This window comes from Ranitomeya imitator, chromosome 5, assembly GCF_032444005.1.
Source record: "Ranitomeya imitator isolate aRanImi1 chromosome 5, aRanImi1.pri, whole genome shotgun sequence".
Classification (NCBI taxonomy): domain Eukaryota; kingdom Metazoa; phylum Chordata; class Amphibia; order Anura; family Dendrobatidae; genus Ranitomeya; species Ranitomeya imitator.
Genome location: NC_091286.1, coordinates 275,929,996 through 275,944,768, shown reverse-complemented (window position 1 = coordinate 275,944,768; position 14,773 = coordinate 275,929,996). Strand labels below are relative to the sequence as shown.

Below are 14,773 nucleotides of genomic sequence, written 5' to 3'. Positions count from 1 at the left end.
TGAACTCAAAAAATACAGGCTTTATTTTTCACAAGTACCCTTACAAAGGTCTTATGTGCAAATTCCCTGTATCTAGCAATCTGTAGCTATTTTTTTCGAGAACGCAGCTTGATTATACACAGCAACAGCACAGTTGCGTAAATTACAGGTAAATAGTCACATTTGTGTATCTCTGCAGACTTTGCGACAGTAGCACAACTGCTAGATAAACATACGCTATTTTTTAAACTAATAGAAAGTTATGATTACATTTAAAGGTCGCCTTGCTGACACACTCCAAATGCGAAGTAATGAAGTTTATTGTCCCTGATAAATTGTAACGTAAGATTATCTCTACTTGTATTGCGCCAGTCACAAAACTGCTAGATAAATATACACTATTTTTTAAACCAATGGAAAACTATGATTTTTTTCAGTTGTCTTGCTGACACTCTCCAAATGTGGATGTCATGATCTAGTTCGGAGTTTGTTTTCTGCTGTTCCCTCTCTGGACTGGTCATGCTGGACTTAATCCCCTCGACCTCGTTTTGGAGCTGGCTGGGCTTTTTAAGTCCTCTGTAGTCTGCTGGCCACAATCAGTGATAGTTCATGGTGCCTTACTAGAGCAACTGACCTGTATGCCCTAGTGTTCCTTCTGCCTCTGACTTCCCTTATTTGTATTAGACCCATTCCTTACTGTGTATGACGGCCTGATCTCTGACGCCGCCTCTTCTTTTCTGTCTCTGTACCACGTTCCCTGACCAGCTTTTGATTCTGGCTTGTACCCCAACTTCGTCTTACGTCTCATGTTTTGGATACCAAGCTTCCGTTTGGCTCTGACTTCTGGCTTGTCTCTGACTACGTGCTCTGCTGTTACTCCTGGTACCTCATCTCCTGTTTGTTGCGGACCAGCCTGTCTGACTACTCTGCCGCCTCCTAGTGGCGCTCCACACTTTGCACTGTGGTGCTACATGGTGAGTGCTACCTTGTCCCCCTTACCTGCGCCCCCTTGCAGTTGCATCACAGCGGAGTAATGAAGATTATTGCCCCTGCTAAATTCTCACATATGATTATCTCTACCCAGATTGGGCCAGTCATACAACTGCTAGCCAAAAATTAGGTATTTTAAGCAGTAGATAATCAATCCAGAGTGCAGCTTTGTAATTTCTTAATATAGTCTATGTTATACAGGTCTGATCCACAGGCCAAAAAAAAATTTCTTCTGCTACTAGTGTCATACAGTAAGAGAGATCTCATTTTGATATTGTTTGTAGCATCTAGTCTGTTATTCAGGCCTCATCCACAGGCCCAAATTTTTTTTGCTTACTAACGTCAAACAGTAGGGTAGATATCACTTTGAAATTATTTGGAGCATCTAGTCTTTTTTTATGCAGTCCACATCCATCGCTCTCAAAAAATGTATTCTGTTACTAACTTAATGCAGTAGGGGAGATCTCACCTTGAAATTCTTTGGAGAATCTAGTCTATGTTATACAGGCCTCACCCACACACAAAAAAAATCTTCTGTTACTAACATCATATAGTAGGGGAAATGTAATTTTGAAATTGTTTGAAGCATATCTTGTTTGTTATACAGACCTCATCCACACTCAAACAATTCTTTGTTCTGTGACTAACGCAATTCAGCACGCCATATTTCACCTTGTTATTTAGTGCCACTGAATTTCAGCTGTTTGCAGAGCTGGTGCAGAGTAAAAAATCTAGTTTTTGTTTGCTAACATTGTGCTCCTACCACACTATCTGAGCAACATGACTGGGAAAAAGCAAAGTCGTGGTGGAAGGGGGATTAGGCTTGGTGTTCAAGGTGGATGCGGAGTTGGTGGTAATGTTTATGAAAGCACTAGTGAATCAACAACGTCACGTCCTATTCAAACACAACTAACAACTTCTGTTACTGGATGGGCTACTCCACTACCTTTATTACATGTGGTCCACCCTGATGAAGAAGTAACTCTATACTTAGAAACTTGTATTTCATCATACATGGATTAACGTCTGGTTCTATTTAGGATATCCCTTTACTCTGGTACTACCTTTCTTTGGCAGAAGCACAGCAGTACACCTTGTTAATGAGGCCAAGATATAGCATGTGCTCAAGCAGATGGCAACAGCAACTTCCAGTGGCCTCTCCTCCTCTTCCTCCACCTAAATATTATACCCAATACAGTCCAGAAAGGTGGCACCCAAATTACCATTGTTTCCTCCTTGTCACAACTCTCCAACCGTCTAACTGACAGCAGGGAACCACAGATGGGTGAGTCTGAAGTGCTGCTCACACATTCTATGCCATGGGCATCAAAAGTGTATTCAAAACCTTCACAGAATCAAGAGCAGAAGAGCAGAAAATCATCTGCACCGAAGCCCAAACTTTTTTTAGCTTGGATCCGGGGCAGGCCGAAGTAGGGTCCGAGCAGTATCCTGACCCTCACCACTAGACTTCAACCCTGGGGGGAGGTGATCCTGATTAGACTCAGATATCCTGAGTATTATGCGGACTGTACTGTGCTGTCAGGGCAGTAAGAGAAGAAGGATGTCTCTCAGTGAGAGAATGTGATAAAACAGAGGATGATGAGGTGGTAGATCCCAGTTGGCATGAACACAGAGGCACCCAGCCAAGTAGGTCATCTGAGGAGGTGGAGGAGGAAGACAAGGAGGTTACGTTACACCGTACAGTGCAAATACGTATTGATGCAGCCACGATGAGCAATGCATCCTCAGCCACAACTGTGGCTGTGGCCAGCAGTGTTCGCAGGTCTACAGCTTACAGGGGTGGCAAGGGTTGCCTAGCCTAAGCTTTTTTTGTCACCGCAAAGGATGAGCCAGTTTAATAATTTGACTACTACATGTATGAACCTCCACATGCACAATCAACAAACATTATGGTCGGAATCCCACTGCGCTAAAATGGGGACCAGCAGACCTCAACAACCATCAGCCACCCCATCAATCACATCTGCTACTTTTTCCTCCTCCTCTGTTACTAAATCAAGTATTGTGACTCAGGTCTCTGACCGTAGAACCTCGGGTTCTTTACCCGCTCCTGTAATGCTGAGTCAGCTGTAACGGAAGCGAATAAGCCTGCTGTTTTTGATCGATTTGAGAAAACGGGCATACCACAACTTTCTCAATCCACTGTAACATCTCCATCATGGTCCAGCAGTTTGTCCTATTCATCGCACTCTGCCCTTTTTCAGCACTGCAGCCAGCCCATGATCCCGCAGTTGTGGTCACGTAAAGTTGTTTCCTCTTACTCATGACAAAGATAAGAGGCTGAACTCTACCATCTCCAATCTGTTGGCCACAGAAATGATGCCTTTCTGCCTGGTTGACACAGATGGATTTAGAAAGCTTTGGCCGTCAGTTCCCCAGTACCAGTTACCCAATCACCATTTCTTTTCTAAGAAAGTTGTGTCTGCTCCACACCATCATGTCGCAGACAACATCACCCGTTCCTTGACTAAATCTATGTCTGTCAGAGTGCATTTCACAGACACTTGGATGAGTAAGCATGGTTACATCTCAGTGACTGGGCACTCGGTGACTCTGGTGGCTGTGGGGGCAGGTTAGGAATCTTAGAATCCCCAAGGCTTGGAAGACAAACCTCTATATTTGCTGTAGTGGAAGATGTGTCAATCCCTATGATACTATTTATACTCTCATGAAATTGATGTCACTTTGGTGGTGCCAGGCCCTTGTTTTATGAAATTTGAAGACTCCTCATTGGGTGCCCCACTGCTGCGTTGGCTGTAGTGGAGATGTGTCACTCCCCATTATACTATTTCAACTCTGATTAAATTGATGTCACTTTGGTGGTGTCTGCCCCTAATTATTTTAAATTTGAAGACTCCTGATTAGGTCTCCATCTTCTGGATTGCTGTAGTGAAGTGTTTCTCAACTCAAGTCCTCAAAACCCCACAGCAGGTCATGCTTTCAGGATTTCCTTAGTATTGCATAGGCGATGGAATTAATGCTTGAGCAGGTGATGAAATTATCACCTGTGCAATACTAAGGAAATCCTGAAAACATGACCTGCTGTGGGGTCTTGAGGACTGGAGTTGAGAAACACTGCTGTAGTGGAAGACGTGTCGGTCACTATTACACTATTTCTACTCTTGTGAAAATTATGCCATTTTGGTGGTATCTGCCACTCATTTTTTTTAAATGTGTACACTCCTGTTGGTTTTTCATCTGCTGGGTTGGCTGTAGTGGAAGATGCGTCGGTCCCTATTATACTATTTCTGCTATGGTGAAATTCATGCCGCTTTGGTGGTGTCTGCCACGAATTGTTTGAAATGTGAACAATCCTGATTGGGTCTCTCTATCTGCTGGGTTGGCTGTAGTATAAGAGGTGTGCCTTATTGCTGTAGAACTGGCAAAATGTTATCAAAATGTTATAGATAATATACATATAGAACCAGATTACTTGATGGCCTAATATTTATGCAACTATATTGGGGGATTGTGCTTGTTTTAGGACCTTCGATTTGCTGTGCTGAAAATCTGCAAATTTGTTGGCATAAACCTTGATGATGAAGCAGTAGACATCGTGGTGGCAAAAGCAACTTTTAAGAACATGAAACATGATCCTCTTGCTAACTATACATTTCTTTCAAATGAACTGTTAGACAAGACTAAAGGAAGTTTTCTACGTAAAGGTAAGGTGCAAGTAAAGGGGTTATTGGAGATGAAAAAAAGCAATAAGCGTATATAAAATAAAAAAGTTCGATCTATCTAGCATTCAAGCTCTGATCATTATCAGTCTTACATAGAAGCTACAAGCAATTTTGTGTCAGTCCGGTAGACACAGGACTGTGCCATACTTACTAGTATCACTGCTGGCTGAGCATACATATTTTAGAAATATATGGGGAGCAGTGGATAATATGTTGCCAGACAACTCTTGCCACTGGAAACCATTCCATAAAATGTTAGCAACGAGAAGGCATACTTTAATCTGATGAATTATACAGTTAATTGTCCATAAAGATAGTGGCTCAGCATGTTTTCTTCTTTTACCAGGGATTGTTGGTGACTGGAAAACTACAATGACGGTGGCACAGAGTGAGATGTTTGATAAATTGTACAAAGAGAAGATGGGAGATCTGCCAATAAAGTTTACGTGGGAGATCTATGAAGAAACTGCATCCTAGAGTTCTGTTACTTTCACAAACCCTTGGAGAGAATGCCAAACAATGTCTTGTGTTTTAGTCTAAATTGGTCCAAACATTTCTGCTAAATAATTTATAAAGAGATACTTTCATGTCTTTTTTTGCTTAAAGCTGGTTACATCCTCAGATAAGAGAATGGTACTGCAAAAAATGCTAACTTGTCTCACAAAAAAGCCCTCATGCAGATGATTGTCAAAAAATAAAAAAGTTAAAATAAGATAAAATAAGGACTATTCTTGTACTGCTGTGTGTTTGTTTATTTTGCCTCCCAAAAATCGAAATAAGGCTCAGCTCACATTTATCCTTTACTCTCCACTGGGCAGTTACACTGGGTTTTTCCTGTAAATACAAAAAAAAAGCTTTGGACTCCATTTGGTCTCTGTTGCAGCAATGTCCCATAATTTTAGGCATCTTTTTAGCACAAGTGTGGTGGAACATACTGTAGTTCTGTGTATGCCTAAAAAGATGGAAACCACTGGAACATGAAATGGAGTCCAAAGTGTCTCCAACTGCCTCATTAGACTCAGTATTCCAGTCGGGGGGTTTGTCTGAATTCCATTTTTGCGGGATTTACACAGAAACTTCAATGTAAGTACTCAGCCTAGAACAAGAGAATGTGATCCCAACCTTATACTGGAAGTAATACAAAAAAAGTTATGTACCCCAACATGTCGCCAATAAAAACCATAACTTATCCCACATGAAACCAGCCCCCACTCTGGTCCGTCATCTGTCACTGGAAATATAGGTGGTTCTCACATTGGTAGAATAAAGACTCTGGAGAAGCGACACGGCTCCCACCCCCTTAAAAATCCATTGAAATCTGCAGTCCTAAATCCAAAGGCCCCCTTCCTTCTGAGCCGTACAGTACTTAAATGGCCACATTTGGCATTATTGTAGCAGTGAGAGCACAATTAACAATTTACGAGGTCTGTATCTCCAGAATCATAAGGTGGGAACAATGTATGAGACACTACAATATATGGGAGCACTACACTGAATAGGGTCACAATGTACAGGCACTAGAGTTGAGCATTCCGATACCGCAAGTATCGGGTATCGGCCGATATTTGCGGTATCAGAATTCCGATACCGAGTTCCGATATTTTTGTGATATCAGGAATCGGTATCGGGATTAAGATTCATGTGTAAAATAAAGAATAAATATAAAAAATATTGATATACTTACCCTCGGACGCGCCCTGGTTGTCACCGCTGCAACCGCCATGCTTCCGTTCCTAAGAATGAGCGCGTTAAGGACTTTCAATGACATCGCGGCTTGTGATTGGTCGCTGAGCGGTCATGTGACCGCTCACGCGACCAATCACAAGCCGCGACGTCATCGAAGGTCCTTAACGCGCTCATTCCTAAGACGGTATCACTCAACACTAACAGGCACTAAGGCTGGTTTCACACTTGCATTTTAAAACGCAGCGTTTTAAACGCAAACGCATTTGGTGCAAAAACGCGTTTAAACGCGTTTAAATGCAGCGTTATTTTAAGCGCATGCATTTTTGCGTTTAAACGCGTTTTGACGCGTTTAGACGCGTTTAAACGCGTTTTTTCCTGCGTTTGCGTTTTTGAAACGCATGATGAGAAGTGTGTGACAGCTGCCAATCATCAAAATCAACTAGAAAACCCACTATAAACATAAATACTTAGGGTTAGGGTTAGGGTTAGGATCCCTAGTAACCCTAGGGATCCTAACCCAAACTCTAACCCTAACCCTAACCCTAGGGATCCTAACCCTAACACAAACCCTAACTTTAACCCTAACCCTAGGGATCCTAACCCTAACACTAACACAAACCCTAACCCTAACCCTAGAGATCCTAACCCTAACACAAACTCTAACCCTAACCCTAACACAAACCCTAACCCTAACCCTAGGGATCCTAACCCTAACACAATAACACAAACCCTAACCCTAACCCTAACCCAAACTCTAACCCTAACCCTAACACAAACCCAAACCCTAACCCTAACCCTAGGGATCCTAACCCTAACACAAAACCTAACACAAACCCTAACCCAAACTCTAACCCTAACCCTAACACAAACCCAAACCCTAACCCTAACCCTAGGGATCCTAACCCTAACACAAAACCTAACCCTAACCCTAACCCTAGAGATCCTAACCCTAACCCCAACACAAACTCTAACCGTAACCCTAACCCTAACACAAACCCTAACCCTAGGGATCCTAACCCTAACACAAACCCTAACCCTAGGGATCCTAACCCTAACACAAACCCTAACACAAACCCTAACCCTAACCCTAGGGATCCTAACCCTAACACAAACCCTAACCCTAACCCTAGGGATCCTAACCCTAACCCAAACTCTAACCCTAACCCTAGGGATCCTAACCCTAACAAAAGCCCTAACCTTAACCCTAGGGATCCTAACCCTAATCCTAACACAAACCCTAACCCTAACCCTAGGGATCCTAACCCTAACCCTAACACAAACCCTAAAAAAGAAGGCTTCAACAACTTGGAGGCTTCCCAGCGAGATTTCCACTCCATTCCCCTTCGACTACCGTTCCAGACTGAACACGGCTGCCTACCGCCTGGTCCGAGAGAGGGGGGAAAATTAGAACCCGGGTAAGTGAGCTATTGCTCGCACTTCTTTTCCTGTCTCTCCGGACGGGGAGGCCGGTAGAAGGTCAGTCTGCAGGGTTTTTCTAACGGGAATCCCTTCAGGTAGAAAACATCTGTGTTCTGTGTTATCTGTTGTAATATCTGTATTTTTGTTTTTTTATTTCTTTATCGTCATATTCTCTTATAATGATAGTCTTCATAATCCGTTATCCGTCACTGTTGATTTTGCTTGTGTGTTTAAATTGTGGTACAGTAATTAAATTCACCTGCAAACCCATCTGTCCCGTTAAACGTTGCTGCTAACTATTGTCAATTTTGTCAATTGTCAAAACATTGTGTCCTGTCTGAATTGTATGCTGTGGTCCAGATTGTGCATTCACAAAATACCTTACATCCAAACTGGTTCCGGATTTTACTGTTATATCTTGTTGTTTAATTGTTGTTTATTGTGCAGTACTGCTAAAATTAGTTTCTGATTGGTAGTATAAATCATATTATGCCTTGTTATATATGCTCTATTTATCTCATTGTCTGTGCTATCCTTGCTTTGTATATGATGATCGATCACATTATTATGGTTTATTACTGCAGTTTTGTCTGCTTGGATAATCAAGAATATTAGGTCTGTTTATAAATTACATCTAGAGCATTTTTTTAGAAAAAGCATTTAGTGTCTATCTGGTTGTTGCAGGACCAAGGAAAGTTTTTTTCAATACTATATGCCTTGTACACATTGTCTGTGTTCTGTCACTATAGTAAAAAAGAAAGTAGGGGGTGAGGAAGATTGGTATTTGGAAAGAGTGCATTTGTCACCTGTATTTCCACATCAATATAGCCGAAGAAATAAGTTATATAGAGTGTTCTCTTGTCACGTAGTCCCACACCCTCAGGCACTGAAGAAAAGTTGGGCATACATTATAAGGACTAGATGGTATATGCCTCAGTGGCAGGATATGGTCACTCATGACTATAATTTTGATACTTCATAAAGTAAGATTCTTTAATTGATTTGACATACTCATATTTCAGTAGGATCTCAGATGTTGCATGATGAATATTTAGCGCTAGTTTTTGGAATTGCAATATTCATGTGGGTATGTATTTATTTGTTTGAAAGAATTTACTCCAGCATCAGGGAAGAACAGAGAGCTGCAGTATAGCTAATTGCCGTGGGAACAGGAATCACTGACTATTCTAATAGATCAGTGGATTCCGGAGAGTACATAGCAGGACCGAAGACAGGGGTCGCTCCCTTTGACGGCTGTTATGGGTGCTAGATTTACTAGGTCAGGACAAAATATGGATCCAAGATATAAAATGAAGGACCTGGTGGGTCTAGAGCATGGCAAAAAGGCTGTAAGGAATGCAGCAAGGATTTTAGAAAAGGCAGGAATGCCGAGTAATGGATGTTTGGATGCTGAGAGATGGAAGCGGTTCAGCAGAGAGCATGCTGCGTGGATTGACAAGCATGGGTATGAGGAGCAAGTGGCTGCATGGATCAGAACTTCTGAACGTCATGATCCGTATTATAATGCTGAAAAGAATGATGAGGATGAAAGTGATGAAGCCCACATGAGAGGCAGAATGTATGTAAACAGATCCTCGCTTCCCCCGCAGGCACTAGGGCTCCCTCCCTCACAGGGCTCATCAGAGCTGGGAAAGGCAGCCCCTCCCTCTCATGGCCAGCTGGAGCAGACAGCTCCCTCCGCTCCTGTAACAAAGGGGGATTCCAGCAGTCAGGCAAAAAGTGTGACTGAGTGTAATAAAGAAATAATTTCTGGCTCTTCTAAATCCCCAGATAATAATTCTTCAGGGGCTAGTACAATACCTTACTTGCCCGAGAGCTTTATTTCTTCCCCATCATTTCCATCTCCTTTGGGAATATCAATGCCAGGACCTTTCAACATGCAGACACCAGTGATCTGCCAGCAGCCCACGGCCCCATGGATGTCACTTCCGGAAGGAGGGTGGATGCAGGCACCGGGGCAGGTACAGTTGAGCTACCCTGCCCATGTCTTGTCCCCTCCCCAATACTCATCCGCAGATCACTACCCCGGACTACCGAAAGGGTCCCCTGATAGTTTTTCCACTCCAATAAATAGTCCAAGTCATCCAGGGGTCTCTCCTGAACAAGGACACAACCATTTCCGCCTACTAACTACCCCTACGCCCTCTCCAGGAGAAACTGCTTCTACTGATGATAATAAGGTCGTAGAAAAGATTGTCCTGACCAAGGGTGACCAAGGATGGACATGTTTGAAAAATGGGCAATCCGGTGGGAGGGAAGAAAAATCCAAAGAAATTGCACCCTCACACCCAGCAAGCAGTCTACAGGGTGGTCTAGAAGAAAGGAGGGCAATGAGATCCAGTACTTGGATCTGTGACAAGTGTCATAGACAAAATGACAAGGGGAACTCCCAATGTGACTTCTGTACTAGGACAGAGAGAAGTGACATGGCCACAGCCCTCCCAGTCATTACACAAACAACCAGCAGACCACCAGAAGTGGGAGAGGATGCAAAGGTAGATACCACTACTTGGTATAAGCCATGGAGTAGATCCGAGCAACTTACTATGGCCAATAGTTTCCCAGACCCATACAAAAATCCTCTTGGGTTTTACAAAGCTATGGAAAGTGCAGCTGATAATTACGATGCTGCATGGAATGACTTAGAGCCACTATGTCGTATTTCTGCCGGAGTGCCACTGGTTGAAAAGGTAAAGGCAGTCCAAGTAGATACTGCAATACACGCTGTACCAGAGGACAAGAAAACTAGGGACTCAGGACTGCAGTTCCTGGCTAGATTACTTGTGGTTGCCAAAAAACAGGCAGAGGAACTAGCATCAGGGTTACCAGAGGTATTTCAGGGGGCAGATGAACCGATTGACAGATTTTATGCTAGATGTACAGCCGTATTTACAGACCATGACTATGACCTAAAGAATCCAAGAGAAGCTAGATTTCTCAAAAATATGTTCATGACAGGACTCAGGGAAGAGATTCGGACAGAAGTAATGCGTGTACGACCAGAATGCATCTATGCCACCCTTGACCAATCCCTTCCCATGTTTAGAGGGGTAGAGGATCAGATTAACAGTAAAAAGGCAAAGAAACAACAGAAGCCAACCCCAGTTATGGTCAACATACCCCCAGATGCTTTCAATAATGCTGTCAAAACCGCAGTACAGGCAGCAGGGTTGCAAAATAGAGGAACATGGCAGGGCGCTCAGGGGAAAAGATATGGGGTACCTGACTCGGAGGAATGTAGAAAGAAGGGGCTCTGTTTTGGTTGTGGCCAAAGGGGGCATATTAAGAGAAATTGTCCCCGACGAACGGCAACCAAACCAGACCCAACCCATGTTGCAATGGTAATGACAGAGGAGGACGGAAATACTTCAGACTAGGAATTTGGCAGCCCCCGGCATACTTCTGTAATAGTGGTTCCCCCGCGGGATGGTCCAATGGCCATCACACAATTACAACTTCCTAATGGGAAGCAATTAGATTGCCTGATTGACACGGGGGCGAGCCGTACTATTATACGAAAAAAGGATATGCCACAACGATTCATGACAGGCAAAACGATTCCAGGGCTAGGAGCTGGAGGAACGACTCATCCTTTGTATGAAACTGAGCCTATGAAGGTGCGAATAGCACACACCACTGATTTGTGTGCCCAATTGCTAGTTTCAGACAAATGCCCACTAAATTTAATAGGTGCAGACATTCTAAATGCAGTAAATGCAATTATTAAATTTGGAAAGAAAGGTATTACTGTTGCAGGCCCGTTGTCAGAAGAAATACTTTCTACTATGATGTCAATGACTGTGCTGGATGATTCCGAAAAACCCCCGATTGAGCAAGATACGGAAGTCCAGCAGATGCTTGAACAAGTACCACCAGCACTATGGGTAAAAGACAAAACTGATGTGGGATTGTTGAAAATATCACCTGTATCAATAAAATTAAGACCAGGAACAGTACCGGTACGTATCCGACAGTATCCTTTAAGTAGAGAACAGACAGAGGCCATCTCCACTCAGGTATCAACGTATCTGAAAGCAGGAATATTGACCGAGAGAAAATCCGTATATAATACACCTCTTTTTCCGGTAAAAAAGAAACAGACAGAGGGACAACCAGCGGTTTACCGCATGGTACATGATTTAAGAGAAATTAACAAACTAATGATTGTTGACCTACCCATAGTGCCAAACCCACACACTCTGTTGAATCAAATTCCAAGCAATGCAAAATGTTTCACCGTAATAGATCTAAGCAATGCCTTTTTCTCGGTGCCTATTGATGAGGAAAGCCAACTGCTGTTTGCATTCACCCATGCAGGTAAACAGTACTGTTGGACACGCCTGCCTCAAGGAGGAGCAACATCTCCCTCTTTGTTTTCTGAGGCCATGGCGGGAATTCTGCTCTCCTGGCACCCTGAAAATGGTGAGGTGCAGCTACTGCAATATGTGGATGATCTACTACTATGTACCCCCAACAGAAAAGTTTGCTTAAATGAAACAGTGTCTCTACTGATCTTTTTGTATCATGAGGGATGCAAAGTGTCCAAAGAAAAATTGCAAATAGCAAAGGAAAAGGTTACGTTTTTGGGACACTGCATCTCATCACAGTTGAAGCACATAACACCAGAAAGGAAAAAGGCTATTAGCCAAGCAGTTGAGCCCGCATCAATCCCTGCACTCAGAACATTCCTGGGGTTGATAGGCTATTGTCGAGAATGGATTCCTGCTGCATCTCAATTGATGCAGCCCCTCTTTGATGTACTATCCACATGCAACAAGGGGCAGCCTTACCAGCTGACCCCTGAAGCCAAAGAGGGGTTCAGGGACCTGAAGGGAGCCATTCTCTCTGCCCCAGCACTGGGAATACCAAATTATGACCTCCCTTTTCGTTTGTACTGTCATGAATCGGGAGGACATGCTAAAGGTGTATTAACACAGGAACATGGAGGAAAACATCGCCCTTTGGGATACTATTCCGCCCAACTGGATATAGTGGCCAAGGGAGCACCCACATGTATCAGAGCAGTTGCTGCATGTGCAGTACTAAAAGAAAAAGTTGCAGATTTGGTGCTGGACAATCCTTTGGAGATTCTAGTACCACACTCTGTACAGGAGTTATTGCTCCAAGCCAGAACAAAACATTTGTCAATGAACAGGCTGACAAAATATGAAGTGGCTTTGCTGACACCTCCAAATGTGACAATAAAAAGGTGTACTGTTTTGAACCCAGCCACTTTGCTGCCAGAAACAGATGATGACCAAGAAATTGAAGCTCAGCATAATTGCTTTGAGCTTATGGATGCAGAAACACAACCGCTTGCCAATGTGCAAGAGACACCAATTCCAAATGCAGATCTAGAGCTCTATGTAGATGGGTCACGATTTTATCAGGATGGCGTACCCCACACGGGGTATGCTGTAGTTGACCAACATGGTGTAGTCAAAAGTGAAGCACTGCCACCTGGGATGTCTGCTCAGGAGGCTGAATTAAGGGCACTTGCTGAGGCGTGTATAATGGCTGAACATCTGATAGCTAACATTTTTACGGATAGTCGCTATGCTTTTGGCATTTGCCATGATTACGGTCCCATATGGAAAAGCAGACAGTTTGTTGGTTCCTCTGGTAAACCCATTAAAAATGCAGAGTTGGTAGCTCAACTCCTGAGAGCACTGGAACTGCCAAAGAGAGTTGCAATAATTAAAGTGCAGGCTCATACTAAAGAGCGCACTAGAGAAGCCGAAGGCAATAACAGAGCTGACATTGCAGCAAAAGCTGCTGCACTTTTCCCTCTCCCCGCAGAGATATACACTGTACAGGTGTCCGGGGGGATGGACCTGCAACTACTTCAGAGCCTGCAAGAACAGGCCTCTACACCGGAGAAAGAAGACTGGCAAAGGCACCTATGTGTGAAGGAAAAAGATGGTCTGTGGGGAGTCGACAGTAAGTACTGCCTTCCAAGGGCATTGTTCCCCATGATGTGCTCTCTCTCTCATGGCAAAACGCATCAGTCCAAGGATGCAATGGTAAGTCAGGTAAAAGCAAGTTGGGTCGCTCCAGGTTTCCACTATGCTGCTGCCAAATTCATACAGGGATGCGTAATCTGTGCCTGCCATAACATAGGAAAAACGGTGAAGGTGCCGCCAAAGTGCACCGCCAGACCATTGTATCCTTTTCAGCGAGTACAAATTGATTTCATACAGCTTCCAAGGGTAGGCACCTATGAGTATGTGCTAGTGTGCATTGATTTGTTTTCCAACTGGCCAGAAGCTTGGCCCTGTGCTTGTGCTAATGCACGCACTGTCGCAAAGAAACTGTTATCAGAGGTAGTCTGCAGATTTGGAGTACCCGAGGTTATTGAAAGTGACAGAGGTAGTCACTTCACTTCACAGGTGTGTCAAGAAATCACTCAAGCCCTTGGGATTGAGCAATCATTCCACACTCCGTACCATCCACAAAGCAGCGGTAAGGTGGAAAGGTTGAATGGTACTCTAAAAATGAAAATTCAGAAAGCAATGGCCGAAACAGGTAAACCATGGACTGAGTGTCTTCCCATTGCATTATATACAGTAAGGGTTACACCAACCAAAAAGACCAGTTTGAGTCCATATGAGATTCTTTTTGGAGGACCTCCAAAAACAGGGTTGTATTTCCCTCAGCAGATGCAAGTTTCTCATTCAAATATGACAGCTTATGTTGGCGCATTGCAACAAATATTGCAACAAATTCACACCCGTGTTTTTAGTTCCATTCCAGATCCCTCCTCCCTGCCAGGTTCGCATGACCTCAAGCCTGGAGACTGGGTGGTGACACGAAAGCATCTGAGAAAAAGCCTTGACCCCCGATTTGAGGGACCATATCAAGTCCAGCTGACTACACCAACTTCAGTCAAGCTGGAAGGAAAGCCTGCCTGGATCCACGCATCTCACTGCAAAAGATTCCACAAGAACTAAAAAATGATACTAGGAAAGTACTAT

The 14,773-nt window shown here is 43.6% G+C and overlaps 1 protein-coding gene across 1 annotated transcript in view; it reads left to right on the top strand.

Annotated features, from left to right (window-relative positions):
* The window catches only part of LOC138680669 (amine sulfotransferase-like), an 82,897-nt gene extending 77,489 nt beyond the window's left edge, over positions 1-5,408 (top strand). Inside the window, exons 6-7 of the mRNA XM_069767974.1 lie at positions 4,475-4,655; positions 5,020-5,408. Coding sequence (XP_069624075.1) covers positions 4,475-4,655; positions 5,020-5,150 — 312 coding nt within the window. The 3' untranslated portion in view covers positions 5,151-5,408. The remainder of the gene's footprint in view (positions 1-4,474; positions 4,656-5,019) is intronic.
* The last annotated feature ends 9,365 nt before the right edge of the window (positions 5,409-14,773 follow it).